The sequence below is a fragment of the Strix uralensis genome, chromosome 28, assembly GCF_047716275.1.
Source record: "Strix uralensis isolate ZFMK-TIS-50842 chromosome 28, bStrUra1, whole genome shotgun sequence".
NCBI lineage: Eukaryota > Metazoa > Chordata > Aves > Strigiformes > Strigidae > Strix > Strix uralensis.
In genome coordinates this window covers 6,224,580-6,246,515 of record NC_133999.1, presented here as the reverse complement: position 1 = coordinate 6,246,515, position 21,936 = coordinate 6,224,580, and the positions used below count along the sequence as shown (strand labels likewise).

General features: G+C 61.8%; 1 protein-coding gene across 1 annotated transcript; it reads left to right on the top strand.

The window, feature by feature from the left end:
* The first annotated feature begins 582 nt into the window (after nt 1-582).
* TCF7L1 (transcription factor 7 like 1) lies at nt 583-21,295 on the top strand. Its single transcript, XM_074852047.1, has 12 exons — nt 583-855; nt 936-996; nt 1,875-2,005; nt 15,745-15,828; nt 16,620-16,752; nt 17,265-17,367; nt 17,647-17,730; nt 18,174-18,317; nt 18,405-18,564; nt 19,101-19,208; nt 20,006-20,066; nt 20,140-21,295. The coding sequence occupies exons 1-12, from the start codon at nt 652-654 to the stop codon at nt 20,598-20,600; spliced, it is 1,734 nt and encodes a 577-aa protein (XP_074708148.1). The 5' UTR covers nt 583-651; the 3' UTR covers nt 20,601-21,295.
* The last annotated feature ends 641 nt before the right edge of the window (nt 21,296-21,936 follow it).

Genomic DNA, 21,936 nt, shown 5'->3' with positions numbered 1-21,936 from the left:
GACCCTGGATGGGCTGGGGAGACTGTGGGTGGGATGGGGACCCTGGGATGGGATGGGGTGGGGTGGGGTGGGGGGATCACAGATGGGATGGGGAGACCCTGAATGGGATGGGGAGACCATGGGTGGGATGAGGGGACCCTGGACGGGATGGGGGGACCAGGATGGGACAGGGAGACCCTGGACAGGATGGGGGGACCTGGGCAGGATGGGGGGGGACCCTGGATGGGATGGGGGGACCCGGATGGGACAGGGAGACCCTGGACGGGATGGGGGGACCTGGGCAGGATGGGGGGACCCTGGATGGGATGGGGAGACCCTGGACGGGATGGGGGGAACACAGATGGGATGGGGAGACCGTGGGTGGGATGGGGGCCCCGGACGCGCCGGGACGTGGCGGGGACACGCCGTCGGTTGTCGCCCCGTGGGCAGGGGCTCGATCCGCTCGGAGCGGGGCCGGGCCGGGCCGGTCGGCGGAGCCGGTGGCGGGCGGTGGGGCGGTGCGAGCGCCCTGCCCTGCCCCGCGGTGTCGGTTTGCAGCCGGGCTCCTCCTCCCCCCGCCGCCCCGCGCATTCCCGACCCTCCCGGGCGGCGGCGGCGGCGGCGGCGGGGGCCCGGCGGTGCCGGAGCGGGCGGCGGGGCCGGACCCCCACCATGCCGCAGCTGGAACCGGCGGGGGGGGACGACCTGGGGGCCCCCGACGAGCTCATCGCCTTCCAGGACGAGGGCGAGGAGCAGGACAAGGGCGCGGGGCGCGGCTCGGCCCACGGGGACCTGGACGAGCTCAAGTCCTCCCTGGTCAGCGAGACCGAGAACCGCGGCACCGGCACCGGCACCGGCACCGGCTCCGACTCCGAGGTGAGCCCGGGGGGTGGCGGAGGGGTGGCGGGGGGGGAGGCGACCCCCGCCCGGCCCCGCTCACCGCCCTCTCCCCGCAGGCGGAGCGGCCCCCGCAGCCCCGGGAAAGTTTCCAGAAGCCGCGGGACTATTTGGCAGAAGGTACCGGCTCCGCTCCCGCTCCCGGTCCCCCCCCCTCCCGGTCCCCTCCCCGCTCCCGGTCCCCGCCGCATCCCCTCGGGACCATCCGACACTTCGCAACTTCTTTGTTTCCGCCCCCGGCTGCGGGCGGGACCCCCCCCCCGTGTCCTCCCCCCACGGAGGAACCGGTCCCGACCTCCCCCCCGCGGTGAGTCTGGCCCCTACCGGCCCCAGGTCCCGCCCCCCCGCTCGGTAACCGGCCCCCGGGCGCTTCCCCATGGATGGACCAGTGCCCACCCCCCCCTCCCCCTCCCCGGAGGAACCGGGCTCGGGACCCCCCGCCGCAGCTGGGGCCTTTCCGGGACTGACCAGCACCGGGACCCCCCCCCCCCCCGCTCCGCTTCGGAGGAACCGCCCCTCGGGACCCCCCATGCAGCCAGGATCCCCCTCCCGGGGGGCGACCAGTCCCAGGACCCCCCCTTCTGCCAGCCCAGCCCCCTCCCCCCCCTGCAACCGGGACCCCCCTCCCGCGGCGACCGCGCCCCCCCCCGCAGCCGGGACCCTCCCCCAGAAGAACCAGGGACTTGGGCACCCCCAGAGGGAGCTACCCTCGCCCCCCACAAGTGGGGGGGTCAGACCCATGACACCCCCACCCCCCCCACGCCTCTGCAACCGGGACACCCCCCCGGAGGAACGGCCGCTGGGACCCCCCTCCCGCGGGGACCGCCCCCCCCCCCCCCCTCCCAGCAGTTGGGACGCCCCAGAAGAACCGAGGACCCCCCCCAAGGGACTTGGGCACCCCCAGAGGGTCCTACCCATGGGAACACACCCCCCCCTCTCCGTGGGTGTATCCCCCCCCTCCCCACCGTCTCCTGACCCCCCCTTTCTTCTCTCCCCAGTGGTCAGACGACAGCAAGATGGGGGGTTTTTTAAGGGCCCCCCGTACCCCGGTTACCCCTTCCTGATGCTCCCCGAGCTGGGCAGCCCCTACCTCGCCAACGGAGCCCTCTCCCCCGGCGGCGCCCGCACCGTAAGTGACCCCCGGCCCCCCCCCCGAGACCCCTTTTTGGGGATGCTCAGACCCCACTTCGGTTTGGGCCAAACCCCGTCCCGAAGGAAAGCAACTGCCTGGTGCTAAAAAAAAAAAAAAAAGGAAGAAATTGGGTTTATTCCCCTTATTTTTGGTTCACTTTGCCCCTTCCAAGGGGGATGCACCCCGGGGGGGGGTTGGGAGGTTTGGGGGGGTCTCACTCCGGGCACCGGCCCCGAAACCTGACCCTGACTGCGCCGCTTTTCTCATTTAAAAGGGCTCCCTTCGACTTTTTAAAGCTCTTAATGGGCTGACATTGTCTGTCCCTCCCTGGCGGCGAGAAAACTGATTAAGCAAATTGAGTGAGCGGTAGATGGAGGGGGCGGGGGGGGCGCCAAGGACAGCGGGATTGACCCCCCCAACCTCACCAGCGTCCGGTCTGCACCCAAACCCCCCCAAACACCAACCTGGGCCAGAAATGCAAACTGGTGTTATAAACACAACCTGCGCCGTACGCACCCGTACCTGCCTCAGTTTCCCCTCCCGGTACCCCTGGGGGCGTCCTGGGGGGGTTGTGTCCCCCCCCCCCCCCCTCGGCAGGGATGCGGTGCCCGGCCGTGGGACCCGCCGCATCCCGGGCTGGAGCGTCGCGCCACGCGCGGGTTTTTTTGGGGTTATTTTTTGGGGTTATTTCTCCGTTTTCTGGGCGTTTTTTTTCCGTTTTTCTGGGCGTTTTTTTTCCGTTTTTCTGGGCGTTTTTTTTCCGTTTTCTGGGGGTTATTTCTCCGTTTTTCTGGGGGTTATTTCTCCGTTTTCTGGGGGTTATTTCTCCGTTTTTCTGGGTGTTATTCCTCCGTTTTCTGGGTGTTTTTTTCCCGTTTTTCTGGGGGTTATTTCTCCGTTTTTCTGGGTGTTTTTTCTCTCTCCAGAGCCGCGGTGGTGACACCTGATGGCTTTAAGCCCGTTATTTCCCCGGGCTCTATAGGAAGCCGTGTTACCATATGGAATATATATAGGATGGCAAAAGTTGCCTCAACTAAAATGGCTTAAAATCCCCGGTGCGGGCTCACCGGCCGGGATCCTGCGTTCTAGCGGCGTCGCGGGGAGAGTTTTCTATATTTTGGAGGTTTTGCTTTATTGAAGCAACTGGTTTGAATGGTTGTCGAGCGCGAATCCCAGCCCGGGGAGGGCGGGGGGCCCCGGCCGGCTGCTGGATTACATAAATATCCCCGTGTTTGGCCGGCAGCCGGGTGCTGGATAAAGGTTATATTCCCAATTTGTCACTTTTGGTATTACTACATTTTGGAGATGATGCACAACTGGCCACAATCCCAAATACCGGCGAGGAATAAGGAATAATTAAAAGGGACTGGGGTTGGGATTGGTAGAAAACAGCCACTAATGATGATTTAATGAATCCCAGAATGGGGGATTAATTAAGAGGGGCTGGGAAAGGAGCTGATGTTGCATCCTGGTTTTGGACCCGGGGCTGATGTTGAGCTTGGAGAAGGGCTGGAGGGATGAGTGGGGATGGGAAAACCCCGGATTGGGGCCGAATCCTGCTGGATTGGGGTGTTTCTGTGCAGAGCTGAGCCGGGGGCGCCGAGCAAGCGAGGGGCATCGCGGTGGGGGCAAACGTGGGGTGCTGGGAGGATTTTGCGGGTGCACATCGTGTCTCGATGCGAACGCGAGGGCTCTCGGAGCCGAGTTTTGCTGCGCCGCCCGGGGCAGGGTGAGACCTCGCCGTATTCCACTCGTGCAATGAAAGCGTCTGAGCTCTGCGCCGGTCAGCAAACCCCCCCCCCACTTTCCACGAGCTCCCACCGGAGCGGCGGCACAGGGATCCCCTGGATCCTGGGACAGCATCACGCCAGCGATCCCGGAGCGGGTCCGGCCGGGCCCAGCATCACCTGAGGGCACCGAGCCCTGCACCGACAAATCCGCCGCCCGCCTTCATCCCGGGAGGCTTCGAGGCAAGACCCAACACGTGAAGCGCAGAGGTGGTAGGAGGCAGGAGGCCACCGAGCAGCCCTGGGAGCTTTTTTTTTTTCCTGTCTCCTTTTTTTTCCCCCCCATCCATCGGGGGGAAACGAGCTGATCCGCAGGACCCGGCCATCCCGGTGGCTGTGGCATCCTCGCCGTCGTGCAGCCGGGGCGCTGCCGACTGAACTGTGTGACTCTGCCGCGTGAAAAAGGAAGATCTGGGGGGAAAAAACCCCCAAAACCCAAATAATTTCTGTGCCTGGGAGATGCTCTGAGGAGGCAGCTGGGTGGGCAAAGGACGCTGGGGATGGACGTGTCCGTGGATGTCCAGCAGCGGTGGAACCACTGGAGGATTTTTTTTTGGAGTAACAGGCAGGCAAGCCGGTGTTCTCGCACCTCCGCTCCAAAATATTTAGAAATCTGGAAAACATTTAAAAATCTGGAAACGTGAGGCCTTCGCACGCCCCAAAGCAGGCGAACCGCCTCCATCCCCGTGCAAAGCCGAGGGGCACCGAAGCGACAGGGTGCTCGTGCCCTTTATGAATTCACTTTGCTCCGATATCGCCCGTGTTGTTTCCAAACGGGACCCTGAAATTTGGGGTGTCCCCTTTAGTATCATTTTTCTGGCGATTCCTGGCCGGGGTGGTATTTTTTCTGGCTCCTCGAAGCCAGGGGAGGAATTTGGCAGGGCGTGAGGGTGGCATTGCTGCTCAGAGCAGTGTTTTAGCCTGGCTTTCCTCACAGTTGCACCAAGAACGGGAATTGGGGACCCCTCAGGCTGGGTTTGGCTCCCTGGGATCATCGGAGCTGCGATTCCCCAAAACATGAAGATACCCAAGGTGGGACGGAAAGGAAAAGCTCTGGGCACACACCAGCACCACGAGCTGGATGGAATCAAACCCGTGTTGCTGCCACGCTGGATCCATCCCGTCGGGATCATTTGGAGCCGGCGCCTTTTATCCCAAGCTCAGAAAAAGCTGGATCCGTATCGGGGCAAAATTGGATCCGTATCGGGGCAAAATTGCACCCCAGGATCCTCCTCCGCTCCCCAGCTCAGGGAGGGGGAGGGAGGGAAATCAGCCGCTCAGCATCCCCAAACCAGGCACAGCACCGCCGGGGAGGCGAAGGCGAGACCACGCGTTGGCGGATAAAAAAAACCTTGCAGGGGTTGTCATTATTTCCCCCCCCCCCCAAAAAAAACCCAGTTTAACCCCAGGAATTCAAGTCTGGAGGTGAGTATTTAAATAAACCCAAACCTTCCTCAGGCGTGGAAATTCAGCCGAGGCACCCAAACAGCTCCCCGCGCCACGCAGCGATGCCACGCCGCTGTAATTAATGCACATTGGCGGGTTGCGGTCCCAAAATAAATGAGAAAAAAAAAAAAAAACCATAACCTGGACTTGTTTCGGCTTTTTTTCCCCCGTTCCTGAGATGAGCTCGCGATCCCCACGCGGGCTGCAATACAGAGGCATATCTGTCTGCAAAAGAAAATATATCCTCTTAAACACGCGGCTGCCAAGAAAAATGATTAAAATACAGATTTTTGGCAAGAAAGAGGGTTGCTCCGAAAACCGGGCGGGTCTTGCCGGAGGCTCCGGCGGCAGCTCTGGCTGAGCGGGGAGGGTTTTGGCGCACGCTCCTTGGGATGTGGGATGGAGGTGTTGGGATGGGGGGGGGACTTTTTTCGGCTGCGGGGGCTCGCTCAGCGCTCGGCATCCTCTAACCGCCGTGGTTCGTCCTTCCCCAGCCGAGCTCCGGGCACCTCCTTGGGATTTGCTGGTTTAGTTGGGATTTCCCCCCCCTAGCAGCGCAGGCTTCCTTCTCCACCTGGAAAATATTAAGGGAAAAAAAAAAAAAAAAAGGGTTTTTCGCACTTTTTGGTTTCTTCACGTCGCCCCGTGCAGCTGCCGGGCCGAGCACATCCCTCCCGGCAGCGAACCCTTCCCGTGCCTCAGTTTCCCCGCTCCGAGGTGCTCCTGCCTGTTGAGCCTTTGCACACAATGGGCCCTTTATGTCTCCTCCTTAATTATGCTATTCGGCTAATTACCCTGGATTTTTTTTTTTTTTTTTTTGGGCTAAATGAGACCTACAGGAGGTTTCCACTAACCCCCCCCAACTTCTCCCTCCTCCCTCCCTTTTCCAACACGATTCCCAAATTAAAGCAATGAAGTAAGTGCTCGGGGCGACTCTCATAAGACCTGGTTTTGTTAAGGGGACTTAACGCGCATTCATCATCTTTCTGGTATTCTGAGCAGCTGCTTTTCATTAGTTTTTCTTCCTTGAAGTCGCTGGCGGGAGCGGGGGAAAGAGGAACCCGGAGAGAAGCGCCCGGCGCATCCCGGCCGGAGGAAGAGGAGGGTTAAAGGCGGGGGGGGGGTTGAGCTTGCGCCGTGTCCCGTCTCTCCGTGCTCGTATTGGGGTTTGAGGGTGTTTTGGGGGGAGAGGGGGTGGTTTGGGGTGTGATGGGCTGGGTGAAAGTACTCCGAGGAGGAGGAGGAGGAGGAGGAAGGGGTGATGGTGGTGTGTGGCTTCACGGCTTGCTTCTTTTTTGGGGTGGTTTTTGGCAGCGATGTGACCCCGTGCGTGCACCCCGGGAATCCCTGAGCCGTGGGAATCCCGCCCGGAGCCGGGGCAGGGGGCAGGGGAGGTCAGCGGGCTCTGACGCCGGCTGAGCCGGTGTCCCGTGGGTGCTGCCGGGGGGTACAGGACCCCCTCAGTGCTCCTCCGAGCCTGGGCGCGATGTCACCCGGCGGGATGCAGAGATGCATCTCCAGAGGTGTCAGCCCCCAAAATCATGGGGTTTGTGTCCGGTGGTGCAGTGACAGGACCCTCTTCACCCCAAATTTCCACATCAGTGTAGCTTCGAGTGACTTTTTCCATCATCCCCACACCTTGGATGGGATCTTAAACATTTAACACGTGCGAAAGTCCCTTAAAAACCCCTTCCCTGACTGGACAGGGCGTGTCGTATCCCCAGGGATGCTCTGGGGGGGCTTCGGAGCCGGTGGGATTTTTTTTTTTTTGCCGGGGCGGGGATGAGCCCTTTGCACCCGCTGGGATTCCCCCGGCGCGGATGCAGCCGCCGCCTGAATGCGGGATGAATGGAGCCATTGAGCGTGATGGACGGGAGCTGAAAGCTGCAGACAAAAGCCTCGGGGCAGCGCGGAAAACTTGTTGCCGCCAGGTTTGGGGAGCGGGGAGGGAACCGCTGGCTGTCGGGGGTCCCGGCTTGCGCCGATCTTGTCTTGCTCCGTGGCTGGGTGCACGCACGAGGGATGCTCGGGGCGCCCATGGGTGAGGGATGCTCAGGGCACCCATGGTGAGGGATGCGCGGGGCGCCCATGGTGAGGGATGCTCGGGGTACCCATGGGTGAGGGATGCTCGGGGCACCCATGGGTGAGGGATGCTCGGGGTACCCATGGGTGAGGGATGCTCAGGGCACCCATGGGTGAGGGATGCTCGGGGTACCCATGGGTGAGGGATGCGTGGGGTGCCCATGGGTGAGGGATGCTCGGGGCGCCCATGGTGAGGGATGCTCGGGGCACCCATGGGTGAGGGATGCTCGGGGTACCCATGGGTGAGGGATGCTCGGGGTACCCATGGGTGAGGGATGCGTGGGGCGCCCATGGTGAGGGATGCGCAGGGAGCCCATAGTGAGGGATGCGCGGGGTGCCCATGGTGAGGGATGCTCGGGGCGCCCATGGGTGAGGCCAAGCTGTTCGGGGTGCCACAGCCGGGGCCAAGCTGTTCAGCAGATGCCAGCCGGCGCCCCTGGTGCAGCAACGCGGGGATCTGTGGCTCGAGATGAGGTCGGCTTTAAGCGCCACCTCTCTGAGCTCATCCCAAATGGGGTTTTTTGGGGCTTATTTTTCAGCTCCCAGCCACTCTTTCTGGTTTCCCGTCCCGGTGTTGTCTCCATTTCCCACCCGGTTTGTGCCGGGGTCCGCGTGCTGATGGGTTTGGGTTGCATCACGGGAATGGTCAAGCATCCTTCATCCGGGGGTTTTAAACACCCAGTGCTGCGCCCGTTGCACCCCCAAATCGGTGTCCCCACCTGGGATGGCCTTTGCCTGAGCTGGGTCACCCTAGAAATGCCAGGGGGGGACAACGCGAGCTGTGGGGACCACCCGAGACGCAGCATCACCCCCCCCCCACCCCGTATTGCCCCTTTGCAGCCCTTTAAAAAGCCCCAAGGGGAAAAGAAATAACCCCACCAGGAATTTTTGGGGTTCTCCTTGGTGGGATGCGGGGACGTAGGAGACCCCCCAAAAGGTCTCGTCCCCGCTGGAAACCGCCAGCCCAGCATTTGTGGCCAACATCTGGAGGAGATTATTTGGCTGGGAAGCAGCTCGGAGGGGAGCGAGGCGGGGGAGGGTGGTGGGGGGGGAGGATTTACGGCTTGTTTCTGGGGCTGTAAATCCCAGCTGTAATTGGGATTTCTCCCTCCCTAATTATCCCCAGGGAAGCGGAACGCGGCGGCTCCCGCGCGGGGATGCGGGGCTGGGATGCTCTTCAGTTCCCCCCCCCTTTTCTTTGACACGAAGGTGATTTATTGGAGCGCCAGGGACACCCGACACCCGGCACAGGAAGGCGAGAAGCTGGGTCCCCCCTGCCCGTGGCTCTCCGGCCCCTTCCCTGCCGTCACTTCCAGCTCCAAGGGGACAAAAGTCCCCGCGGCTCCTGGACTTGCCCCCGCGCTTTCCACGGCCCGTGGCTGCCTTCCGGAAGGAGCTTTTTGCCCTCTTCCTCCCCCTTCCCCCCTCTTTTTCCCCCATTTCCCCCCTTTCTTGCCCTTTTCCCCTCCTTTTCCTCTCCCTTTCCCTCCCCTTCCCCCCTCTTTCCCCCATTTCCCCCTTTCTCCCCGTTTCCCTCCCCTTTCCCCCCCTCTCCCCCCCTCTCCCCCCCTCTCCCCCCCTCTCCCCCCCTTTCCCCCCTTTCCCCCCTTTCCCCCCTTCCCCCCCTTTTACCCCCCTCTTCCCCCCTCTTCCCCCCTCTTCCCCCCTCTTCCCCCCTCTTCCCCCCTCTTCCCCCCTCTTCCCCCCTCTTCCCCCCTCTTCCCCCCTCTTCCCCCCTCTTCCCCCCCTTTTCCCCCCCTTTTCCCCCCCCTTTCTCCCCCCTTCCCCCCCCACTTTGGGGCTCACCACCTGCAGCCCCCCTCCCACATCCCACTTTACACCAAAACCTCCCCCACAGCATCCCCAGGTTTGCAGCCCCAGGCACCTCCCGCTGGGGAAGATTTGGGGGATTTCCAGCTTTTTTTGCTCCCAGACTCAGAGTTTTATCAAACCAGACGACGTGTCAAGCCTAGAAAACCCATTTCTTTCAAATATCGCATCTCTCTTTGACCCCCTGAGCTGTCAGAAGCAAAATTTGGCTGGTTTTAGCCCAAACGAGACAGGGATGCTGCTCAGCGCCAGGATCTTGGGATGCGACGGGACTGGAGCATCCAACCCCCAGACAAAGATTTTTGGGGGCTCCATTAATCATCCCACAAAACTCAATTTTCCGCCTCATGCTTGGCCTTTCCCTTCTCCCCCTGCAAGGTTTTGGGATGTATTTTGGGGAAAAAGGGCCGGAGCGGAGGCGGGAGGGGGAAGGGCGAGCTGTCAGTTATCCCGCAGCTGTGTAAACAGGCTGGGAGCGAGGAGGGCTGGGGGGGTCGGCGGGGGCTGCGGCGGGGCCGTGTTCAGGCTCGCCAAGCCCAGAGGCTTTGCAAAGCCCCGGGAATTCCGCCTGGAAAAGGCGATGGCACGGGGATGCGGGATTTGGGGTCACCGTCCCCCCGGCGGCTCCCGGGGATGGAGGTGGGGCGGGAGGGACGGACGCGGGGGATGTGCCAGCGAGATGCTTCCCCAGCTGCTCTCCAGCTCGCCCCGGGGGGGTTGGGGATGGGGGTGAAGCGGCCAGGTGCCGGCATTGCCTGGATGTTCTCCGCGGCCGGTGGTTCCTGCGGGGTCGGCTCCGGGCTGGAGCACGCGCAGGCAAAGGGAAAAGCCAGCGCGGAGGCTTTTCCCCCTGCGGCGCCCGTGGGTGGGGTTTTACCCAGGAAAATGGCAACTCGGGTCCCAAACGGACCTTTTCTCTCCTAAAATGAGAGGCTGGTGGGCGCCAGGCCCAGCGGAGAGGAGCCTGCTGTGAGCCTGCACCACCTCGGTGGGACGCGCAACGGCGGGACGATGGGGTGTGCAACGTTGGGGTGTGCCACGTTGGGATGTTGGGATGTGCAACGTTGGGATGTTGGGATGCTCAACGTTGGGGTGTGCAACGTTGGGGTGTGCAACGTTGGGGTGTGCAACGTTGGGATGTGCAACATTGGGATGTTGGGGTGTGCAACGTTGGGATGTTGGGATGCTCAATGTTGGGGTGTGCAACGTTGGGGTGTGCAACGTTGGGGTGTGCAACGTTGGGATGTGCAACGTTGGGATGTTGGGGTGTGCAACGTTGGGGTGTTGGGGTGTGCAACGTTGGGGTGTGCCACGTTGGGATGTTGGGATGCTCAACGTTGGGATGCTCAATGTTGGGATGCGCAACGTTGGGATGTTGGGGTGTGCGACGTTGGGATGTGCAACGTTGGGGTGTGCCACGTTGGGATGTTGGGATGCTCAACGTTGGGATGTTGGGATGCGCAACGTTGGGATGCTCAATGTTGGGGTGTTGGGGTGTGCAACGTTGGGATGCTCAACGTTGGGGTGTGCCACATTGGGATATTGGGATGCGCAATGTTGGGATGTTGGGATGCACAACGTTGGGATGCTCAACATTGGGGTGTGCCATGTTGGGATGTTGGGGTGTGCAACGTTGGGATGCGCAATGGTGGGATGTTGGGGTGTGCAACGTTGGGAGGCGCGATGTTGGGATGTGCAGTGTTGGGATGCGCAACATTGGGATGTGCAACATTGGGATGTGCAACGTTGGGATGTTGGGATGCGCAACGTTGGGATGCACAACGTTGGGATGTTGGGGTGTGCAACGTTGGGGTGTTGGGGTGTGCAACGTTGGGAGGCGCAATGTCGGGATGTTGGGATGCGCAACGTCAGGATGTGCAACGTTGGGATGCACAACGCTGGGATGTGCAATGTCGGGAGGACGGGTGGTGCCTGGAGATGGGACACCGGGATGAGCAACACCGGGATACACAACGGGAGATGCAATGCCAGGACATGCAACACCGGGACGCGTGATGCCAGTGGAACAGCAGGACTTGAGATGCTTTGACATGTGACGTCAAGACACACAACGCCGGGATACGCAGCGCTGGGGTGTGCAACACCACGACACACAACACCAAGACACACAACGCTGGGATATGCAACACTGCGACACACAACACCAAGACACACAACGCTGGGATATGCAACACCGTGACACACAACACCAAGACACACAACGCTGGGATATGCAACACCACGACACACAACACCAAGACACACAACACCATGACACACGATGCCAGGATGTGCAATCCTGGAACGTGAGACGCCAGGATGTGCAATCCGGGGCCATGAGATGCCGAGACACGCGACGCTGGGACATGCAACACCGGGACATGCAATCCTGGGACACGCGATGCCCGGACACACAACGCTGGGACGTGCCACACCACGACATGCAACAATGGGACACGTAATGCCAGGCCCCGCGATGCTGGGACACACAGCGCCAGCCCTGCTGCCGGCCAGGCCTCTTCCAGCAGCGCTTTTCCCCCTTCCCAGGGAAAATGTCTCGGCTGGGATCGCGCGCGCAGGAGAGAAGAGGAAATCCGCTCATTAAAGCCCCTAATTGGGCATTAGGGGATCCCACGGCGTTTGCGCCTCCTCCCCGAGCGCGGAGGCGAAATGCTGCCGCCGCTGCCGTGCGGCACGACCCCCCCCCTCGGCACGCTGGCTCCCGGCACGCCGCCACCACCACCCCTTCCTCCGGCCGCTGGGGCCACGGGGTGGCCGCTGGTGGGGGCTCCCCCCTCCCCGGGGAGGGGACAGACAGACAGACAGGAGACTTCATTGTGGTCCTACAGCTCTGGCAGGGAAGGGGTTAACTCCCTGCTTTTAATTGTGGGGTGGCTGGTAACGAGGAACCAGAACTTGCTCTAATCTCTCTGGAATGTGACCGATTTTCAACTATTTTCTTCTTTTTTTTTTTTAAATAGCTCCAATCTGCCGCTCGCGCGCGGTTCCCGCACGTGGTGGTACAGTGGGAGCTGTGTCCAGGCAGGGGCCAAGGGGAAGGCGGGAGGGGGGGGGCCCTTCATTTTTCCACATTACCACTGAACCGTTCGCCAGCTCCCCCCCTCTTTGTATATTTTGAAAGGGTCCCCCCCCTTCCTCTCCCCTCCCCGGCCTCCTGAAACGGCTTCAAAATGAGAAGCAGCCTTTTATATACCCGGCCTTTCCCCAGCCGCCGTCCCCCAGCGGCTTCTCCGCTTACAGAATAGACGAGAAAGCCCCCTTTGTGATGGGGGCAGCGGGCAGGGGACGCTGAGGCGGAGCCGAAGGCGCCCGTCGGGGACGCGGGGGGCATCTCCTGCCTCACCCCGGCACGGCCCTGGGGCTGCCGGGCGACCACGCGCGTCGTCCCAGCGGGGCTGCGGGGATGCTCGGGGCATCTCGTGTCTTGGACTGGCCCAGCCGTGGGGATCTTGGGGTGTCCCGTGTGGCACCCTGGTGTGGCTGCAGGGATGCTCTGGGCACCTCATGTCACCCTGGGTGTAGTCATGGGGGTGTCGGGACATCTCGTGTCACCCAAGCGCAGCCGTGGGGATGCCCAGGGCGTTGCATGCACCGTCATGGAGATGTTGGGACATCTCGTGCGTGGCCCCAGTACAGCTGTGGGGATGCTCAAGGGCACCATAACGTGTCACCGTGGGATGGCTGTGGGGATGTTGGAGCACGTTGTTCATTGTCCCAGTGCAGCCATGGGGACGTTGGGGCATCCCCTGCATCACCCTGGCACGGCCATGGGAATGTTGGGGTACCTTGTACCTCATCCCGGCACGGCCACGGAGAAGTTGGGGCACCTTGTACCTCATCCCGGCACGGCCACGGAGAAGTTGGGGCACCTTGTACCTCATCCTGGCACAGCCACGTGGACGTTGGGGCACCTTGTACCTCACACTGGCATGGCCACGGAGAAGTTGGGGCACCTTGTACCTCATCCTGGCACAGCCACGTGGACGTTGGGGCACCTTGTACCTCATCCTGGCACGGCCACGGGGACGTTGGGGCACCTTGTACCTCACACCGGCATGGCCACGAGGATGTTGGGACACCTTGTCATCCTGGCATAGCCACGGGGACATTTGGGCACCTTGTATGTCACCCTGGCATGGCCACGGGGATGTTGGGGCACCTGAGGCGTCCCCCCCCAGACGCGGATGCTGCCACAGCCCACCCCGGGAGCATCTCTCGCCCAAGCCCTCTCCCCATCCATGCGACGCTGCATTTCGGTGGCACGTGGGGCAGCGGCAGCAGCAGCGCTCGGCTCCTTGGAAGCAGCCCGGAGTTGTACGGCAGCCAGAGCCCGGGGCTTCCCCGCCGCAGCCCGGCAGCTTTGATCACCCAGATTTGGAGGACGCATCAAAGCCCAGAGCTTCAGGAAAGCGGCTCCTCCTGTAGCGGGGGGCGCAGGGTGCGCGGCAGGTCACGGCGCGAGCCCGCGCGGGTCACGGGGCCGCTCGCATACCAAGCGTGCTCCGAGCGCGCGGCGCCCTGGCTCCCTGCCTCCTCCGCGACCGGCCTTCCGAGGAGCAGCCGAGGGCTGCGGCTGCTTACGGGTCCCCGGCACCCGTGGATCTGGCAGTGCCAAAAATCTCCCCAAAAATCTCTAAAATCTGAGGCGGTGAAGCAGGTTTTGGGGAGGATCCCCTGCGCCAGCAGCTGCGGGAACGGCCGGGCCGTGGGAAATCCTCCTCGTTGGGACCACGCTGCGGGCGGGGGGGTTCCCTGCGGCGCCTTTGCGGTGGTGCCATGGGCGTGGGGTGGCCCCAGTTTGGCAGCGGGATTGTCCCCGTGGCTCCCAGCGCGTCCCAGTACGCGGCGGCGTGTCTTTGCTGGGATGTGTTGGGGGGTTTGTGGCTTGCACAGAGGTGTGGGGTGTGTGCGGGTGCTGGCTGGGATGGGGGGTGCTGGGGGGATGCTGGGAGAAGTGCTGGAGATGGAGGGGGGGTGTACTGGGGGTGGAGAGATGGTGGTACTGGAGTAGAGGGACGATACTGGGGATGGGGGGGTGTACTGGAGGTGCAGGAGGGGATACTGGAGATTTAAGGGGGATACTGGAAATGGAGGGAGGATACTGGGGATGGGGGGGGATAGTGGGGATGGAGGGAGGATACTGGAGATGGGGGGAGGATACTGGGGATGGGGGGAGGATACTGGAGATGGAGTGTGGGATACTGGAGATGGGGGGAGGATACTGGGGATGGAGGGAGGATACTGGAGATGGGGGGAGGATACTGGAGATGGGGGGAGGATACTGGAGATGGGAGGATACTGGGGATGGAGGGAGGATACTGGAGATGGGGGGAGGGTACTGGAGATGGAGGGAGGGTACTGGGGATGGGGGGAGGATACTGGAGATGGAGTGTGGGATACTGGAGGTGTAGGAGGGATACTGGAGGTAGATGGGGGATACTGGAGGTGCAGGTGGAGATGCAGGAGATGCAGAATGATGCCGGGGGTGTGCTGGAGATGCAGGAGGGGATGGGGGGTGCAGGAGGGAATGCAGGGGGGTACTGGAGATGCTGGAAGGGATGCTGGAGACTGGGGGAAAGCAGGAGGCGATGTGGGGGGGGGATACAGGACATTTGGGGGGGCTGCAGGAGGCAATGCAGGCGAGGATGCGTCTGTCCAGCCGTGGAAGAGTTAACGCTCCCCACAGCTCCTCGCTGGGTTTTCCTTCCAGCTGCTTCGGATCAGGAAGGTTTGTACGGCGGGGAAATTCCTGCACGCAGCTGCGGCCCGTCCAGGCCACATTCCCCAGCCCCGGCATCTCGCGGGACGCGCCTCCCTCCCGCCGTCTGCCGGGAAATGCCTCCGGCCCCCCTCCGCCGAAAAACACAACACAAAGCACCTTTCTTTCGGGGGCTGCTTACGTCCAGTGCCAGGGAGACAAACCCTTGTGTCGCAGCAAGGTTTAACCCAGGGAGAGGGGAAAAAAAAACCCCAAAAGCCCCATATTTGCCTTCCCCCGCCCCTCCTTGCGATACGGGGATGGTTTCTTGCACCCCGGCAATTTGGGGTTGGTGCCAGTGCCCCCGCGACTGGGGACAGGGAGGGCACCCCCCAGCACAAAGACCATCCTGGGGCTGAGCCCCCCAGGCTTGTGTGATGCTGTGTCCCAAAAAGTCTCTTTTTTGGGGTAGGATGAGCTGGTATCGGTGCAGGCGGGTGGGGAATTGCGGGGAGGGGATGTGGGGGCTTGGGGCTTCCTGGCAAGACAGCACCATTTGGGGTAGAGATATGGGGTTTGGGATTGGGGGGGTTAGCAACATTTGGGGCAGAGGTTTGGGATTTGCATCATTTGGGATTTAGGATTTGGGGCTTGGAACCTTTTATGGGGCCCATAGGGGTGCACAGGGCTGAAAACAGCCCCATGTGCCCCCAAAACCCCTTTGCCACCAGCCCAGGGTGTCCTCCATGGGTTGGGGTGTCCCCGGCTGAGTGTGCAGCCAGGGCTGGGGGGGTGTTTTGGGGCTGGGGGGTGTTTTGGGGCTGGGGGGTGTTTCAGGGCTGGCGGAGGGCATCAGCCCAGCTCTCCTGCAGTACCTGCAGATGAAGTGGCCGCTGCTGGACGTGCCCGCTGGTGCCACGCTGAAGGACAGCCGCTCGCCCTCGCCCGCACACTTGGTAAGAGCAGCTGAATCCCACCACGGGGAGGGGTTGCCCAGGGGAAAACCCCACTTTGGCCCCCCCATGATGTTCAGAATCCCAGAATCCTTCAGGCTGGAAAAGCCCCTCGGGATCATCGAGTCCAACCCTCAGCCCGACTCTACAAAGTTCTCCCCTACCCCACATCCCCCCACAGCTCATCCAAACGGCCCTTAAACACCCCCAGGGGTGGGGACTCCACCCCCTCCCTGGGCAGCCTATTCCACTCTCTGACCACTCTGGCGGGGAAACATTTTTCCCTCCTGTCCAGTCTGACCCTCCCCTGTTGCAGTTTAAAGCCGTTCCCTCTTGTTCTGTCACTAATTCCCTGGGAGCAGAGACCAGCACCAACCTCTCCACAACGTCCTTTCAGGGAGCTGCAGAGAGTGATGAGGTCTCCCCTCCCCTTCTCCTCCTCACACTGAACAGCCCCAGCTCCTTCAGTCGCTCCTCACAGGATTTATTCTCCAGGCCCTTCCCCACCTCGTTGCCCTCCTCTGCCCTCGCTCCAGCCCCTTGAGATCTCTCTGGGATTGAGGTGCCCAAAACTGGACACAACCCTCCAGGTGTGGCCTCACCAGTGCAGAGCACAGGGGGACTGTCACCTCCCTGCTTCTGCTGGTCACACTAGTGCTGATACAAGCCAGGAGGCCGTTGGCTTTCTTGGCCACCTGGGCAAGATAGTTGCTACGATGCCCATGAGGGGGTTCTTTAGGGGGGGGTGGCTGTTGTTTCGCTCTCCCACATGCTCTTCCCTCGCTGCCCCACAGTCCAACAAGGTCCCGGTGGTGCAACACGCCCATCACATGCACCCGCTGACGCCGCTCATCACCTACAGCAACGACCACTTCTCGCCGGGCTCGCCACCCGGCCACCTCTCACCAGAGATCGACCCAAAGACGGGTGAGCACGAGGTGGGGGGGATGACATCGGCCGAGATGGGACACGTTTGGGTGAGCAAAGGGACCGTGACAGTATCGGGGCCGTGCTGGGAACAGGGTCCTCTCTGCCGGATGGTCCCGCTGCTTCCCAGGTGGTTTTCAAAGGCCGGTCCCTGGGGGGTGGGAAGGGGACGGAGCCGGTGGCCGGGGATGGGTCCTTGCCTGGTGGCAGGTTTGGTTGGGGTGCGTGGGGATCCCCCCAGTCTCCATTATGGTTCTCTCAGCATCCTCTCCCTGTGCTCCAGGTGTGCAGATGGGTGCTGGGAGGGAGATGGGGTGCTGGGAGGGAAATGGGGTGCTGGGAGGGAAATAGGTGCTCAGAGGGAAGTGAGGTGCTTGAAGGAAGACGGGGTGCTCAAAGGGAGGGTACTCGGATGAAGATGGGAGGCAGACAAGGTGCTTGGAGGCCAACAGGGTGCTTCAGAGGCCGCCATGTCCGTGTTTAACACCACTTCCACCCCCCCCCCCCGGCAGGAATCCCGCGGCCGCCGCACCCGTCCGAGCTGCCCCCCTACTACCCGCTGTCGCCAGGAGCCGTGGGCCAGATCCCGCACCCGCTGGGCTGGCTCGTGCCGCAGTAAGGATGGGCTTGACCCTGGGCTGGGGGCTCACACCCACCTCCGTGTCCTGTGAGCCCCCCGTCCCCCCGAGACCCTCTTCCTCTTCCCACTTTACCCACTTTTCCCCTGCAAGCTCAGTGGGATGCCAAGAGCTCCCGGGGGGGTTGGGAAGGGACGAGCTCCCCACTGCTGGAAATTTTGGGAATCATCAGGCTAGAGATCAGCCAGAGACCAGTCCAAGGGCCCCCATGAACTGGGGAGGGATATTTTTTCTACTAAAGATTGTGCGTTTGCAGGCAAGGCCAGCCCGTGTACTCCATCCCTCCCGGCGGCTTTCGGCACCCCTACCCCGCCCTCGCCATGAACGCCTCCATGTCCAGGTGGGTCTCGGCAGGGACAAGGGACCATTCCCGGGTGTCCCGGAGCTGGCAGTGGGTTTTTGACCACTTCCCTGAGGACGATGCGGGACTCGGCCCCGCAGCAGCGTCAGCAGTGGGTGCTCCTGGGGAGACCTGCATGGGCACAACCCAGGAGGTTGCGATGGCCTCCTCAGTCAAAAATAGCCCCAGGAGGGTGCTGGGTGGTCCCCATGGGTGGGGGAAAAGTGACGTCCCGTGGACTCAGGGCATCGCTTAAGTTGGGTCCATGTTACCATCCTGCACAAGCTGGGGCAGGATCCAGTGTAAAACCAGACCCCCAGCTGGAGTAAGACTGGTGGTCTCTTAACCCAGGAGGTTCTCAGGAGGGTTTGGGGTGGAAACTGGGGGCTGTTGGTGCCCCTGGGGAGCTGATGAGCCCTCCCCTCTCACTTCTTCCGCTGCAGTTTGATGTCCAGCCGTTTCTCCCCACACATGGTCCCGCCACCCACCCACGGGCTGCACCCCTCGGGCATCCCACACCCAACCATCGTCTCGCCCATCGTGAAGCAGGAACCCACCCAGCCCAGCATCAGCCCCGGAGGCAACTCGTGAGTGGGGGGCGGGACAGGAGCTCATCCCCTGGGTGCCCTGTGTGGCGCAGGGCAGGTCCTGACCCGCCGTCCCGCTCGTTGCAGGAAATCCCCCGTCACTGTCAAGAAGGAGGAGGAGAAGAAACCCCACATCAAGAAGCCTCTCAACGCCTTCATGTTGTACATGAAGGAGATGAGGGCCAAGGTGGTGGCCGAGTGCACGCTGAAGGAGAGTGCTGCCATCAACCAGATCCTGGGCAGACGGGTACGGACACTTCCCTTGGCATCAGCTTCACACCCACGTGCTGCCCCATTTGTGACCTTAAAATGGCTTTCAGCCCCCTTTACGCCACCTCTCCCCATGGTTTGGCCCCTTGGCCTGGGGCATCACCAGCCCTGGAGGTCCCAGGGAGATGGTGGGGACCTGGGTGGGAAGGGGATGGGGTGGGCTAGGAGCTCTGCAGCCCCAGGACAGTGTGTCCTTGGGACCAGCAGCGTGGCTTTGGGCTTTCCAGCGTGGCTTTGGGGTTTCCAGCGTGGCTTTGAGGTTTCCAAGTGTGTCTTTGGGATTTGCAGCCTGGCTTTGGGGTTTCCAAGTGTGTCTTTGAGGTTTCCAGCCTGGCTTTGAGGTTTTCAAACGTGGCTTTGAGGTTTCCAGTGTGGATTTGAGGTTTCCAGCCTGGCTTTGAAGTTTCCAACATGGCTTTGGGGTTTGCAGCGTGGCTTTGGGACTGGCAGTGTGGCTCTGAGGTTTCCAGCGTGGCTCTGGAGTTTCCAGCGTGGTCTCTTCTCCCCCTGCAGTGGCACTCGCTGTCGCGGGAGGAGCAGGCGAAGTACTACGAGCTCGCGCGGAAAGAGCGGCAGCTGCACTCGCAGCTCTACCCGACGTGGTCGGCGCGGGACAACTACGTAAGTGTGGCCCCCCCGAGCCCTGCGGCGGCGGGGAGCGGCCGGGAGGAGGCCTCCCCTCCTGTGCCGGGTTCCCGGATGGCTCCTCTCCCAGGGGTTTGGCTGGTGGGAGGGTGCTGGCTGTGCTGTCGGTGTTAGGGGTGCTGGGGGTGATGGCGCTGAGTCCCTGGGGATGCTCTGCCCCATCAGTGGCTCCTGCAGCCCCGTGAGCTGCTCTGGGGCACCATCAGCACCATTTCTCATCTGTCAAACAGCCCCCAAGGGCTTTCTGGTGGCAGAAAGTCACATAAGCACCTCAATCCGAGAGAGATCTCGAGGGGCTGGAGCGAGGGCAGAGGAGGGCAACGAGGTGGGGAAGGGCCTGGAGAATAAATCCTGTGAGGAGCGACTGAAGGAGCTGGGGCTGTTCAGTGTGAGGAGGAGAAGGGGAGGGGAGACCTCATCACTCTCTGCAGCTCCCTGAAAGGACGTTGTGGAGAGGTTGGTGCTGGTCTCTGCTCCCAGGGAATTAGTGACAGAACGAGAGGGAACGGCTTGAAACTGCAACAGGGGAGGTTCAGACTGGACAGGAGGAAAAATGTTTCCCCGCCAGAGTGGTCAGAGAGTGGAATAGGCTGCCCAGGGAGGGGGTGGAGTCCCCACCCCTGGGGGTGTTTAAGGGCCGTTTGGATGAGCTGTGGGGGGATGTGGGGTAGGGGAGAACTTTGTAGAGTCGGGCTGAGGGTTGGACTCGATGATCCCGAGGGGCTTTTCCAGCCTGAAGGATTCTGTGATAAGGACTTGATAATATTTTCCAGGGCAAGAAAAAGAAGAGAAAGCGAGAGAAGCTGGCCCAGCAGCAAAGCCACGACACGGAGAGTGAGTATCCCCCCCGCCAGCCTCCTCCCTCCTCCAGCTTCCAGCCGCTCACACCATCCTCCGTTGTTCCCAGGCTCCCTGGCATCCAAGAGCAAGAAGCCGTGCGTGCAGTACCTGCCGGCCGAGAAACCCTGCGACAGCCCCGCGTCCTCCCACGGCAGCATGCTGGATTCGCCCGCCACGCCATCGGCCGCCCTGGCATCCCCGGCCGCGCCGGCCGCCACCCACTCGGAACAGGCTCAGCCCCTCTCGCTCACCACCAAACCGGAGGCCAGGGCTCAGCTCGCCGTGCATTCGGCCGCCTTCCTCTCGGGCAAAGCTGCTTCTTCTTCTTCTTCCTCCTCTTCCTCCTCCTCCTCCAGCCTCGGCAGCCCGCCCTCGCTCCTCTCCAGACCCATCCCCTTCACCTCGGTGCCCTCCACGGCTCTCCTGGCCTCGCCTCCGTCCTTCGCGGCCGCCATCCCCTCCCCGCAGGCTGCCCTGGCCGTGCTGCAAACGCAGCCCCTTTCCCTGGTCACCAAACCTGCTGACTAAGGGAAAAACTCGTCCCCCACCTCGTCCCGTCCCGTCCGTCCCCGCCCTGCTGTACATTGCAGAAGCCACAATCAAGATTCAAATGCAGCCAAAACCATTATTGGTCAATATTTGACCCTTTCTGAACTCTTTTTTAAGCAGACTCTGGAGGAAGGGGCTTTCTGCTCAGAGCTGCTGCCAGCAGTTGACCTAAAGACCGTTTTTATTAAAAAAAAGGAAAAAAAGGAAAAAAAAAAAAAAAAAGGAAAATAAACCCTCCACAAGCTGCCGACGATGGAAATCTCCTGCGAGCTGACCGTGGCTGTGGGCCGAGCACCCGGCGCTGCCACAGGGCCCAGCGCTGCCGATGGCCCGGCGCTCCCACGCACGGGCATGCCGGCACCGAGCGTGGTGGGCGTTGAGCTGGGGTCAGTGCTCCGTCCCGGAGGCAAGAGCAGAAACGTTGGCTACCGACCCGGTGCCTCCAGATGCTCCCAAGTCCTCCCGTCCTGCGGCTCTGCTCCCAGCCACAGGGATTGCCCTCGCTCCGTCCCGGCAAGGAGCCGGATCCTGCCCTGAGGATGCTGCACCGTCGGCCCTGCTCCTTCCCGCGGTCGTGCTGGGGTGGGCAGGATCCAGGGCTGAGCCCTGGGTGGGGGTTTTTCCCCTGGAAACCCTGTTATTTTTCACAAAAAGAAATAAAACTACAGCTGCAACTTGCTGCGTGAGCGTGGTCAGTGGGGGAAGCGCTCGCTCCGTGCCCGTCGCCACCTTCCCCCGCCAGCGCTCGAGCGTCGCTTTGCCCCCGGGAAGCATCTCGGGATGGGGCTCTGGTCCGGCCCCAGAGCGGGGCACGGGGCCAGGCACGGCCCCAGCCTGAGAGCATCACCCAGACACCTCCATCAACAGGCACAGCGGGATTTTGGGGTGTCCATCACCAGGCTGTGATGCAGCGGGCGGTTTGCTGGAGAGATACAGGCAGGAGGATGCGGGGGAGCAGGTAAAGCAGTTCAGGGGGTGCCTCAAAAAGCCGAGGAGTGTGAGTCACGGGTGTGTATCTCACGGCCAGGAACTGCAGGATGTCCTGGGCCTGCTTCTTCCAAACCAGGAATGAAAAAACAGATTAGGATGAAAAAGCACCTGCACAAAGCAGCCCAGGGTCAGCCCATGGGTTTTCAACCACTCTGGAGTTTTGGGTCAGTTCAAGCTAATCGAGACTCTTCCATCTCCTTCTATATTTAACAGGAAAAACACCTATCGCGAAGTTTTCCCGTTGAAAGTCACAAATCTGTTTTCTGTTGCAGATTTAATTCGGAGCTGCGCCTGCCCAAAGGTGATTTGTGGTGTTTCTAGTCCC

What these genes read in the sequence shown, in the direction of transcription:
- TCF7L1 (XM_074852047.1), top strand. Translation starts at nt 652, where the DNA reads ATGCCGCAGCTGGAACCGGCGGGGGGGGACGACCTGGGGGCCCCCGAC. An exon ending in ATCAGCCCCGGAGGCAACTC is followed by an intron (nt 18,318 to 18,404) that starts GTGAGTGGGGGG and finishes CGCTCGTTGCAG; the next exon opens with GAAATCCCCCGTCACTGTCA. An exon ending in GGTCGGCGCGGGACAACTAC is followed by an intron (nt 19,209 to 20,005) that starts GTAAGTGTGGCC and finishes AATATTTTCCAG; the next exon opens with GGCAAGAAAAAGAAGAGAAA.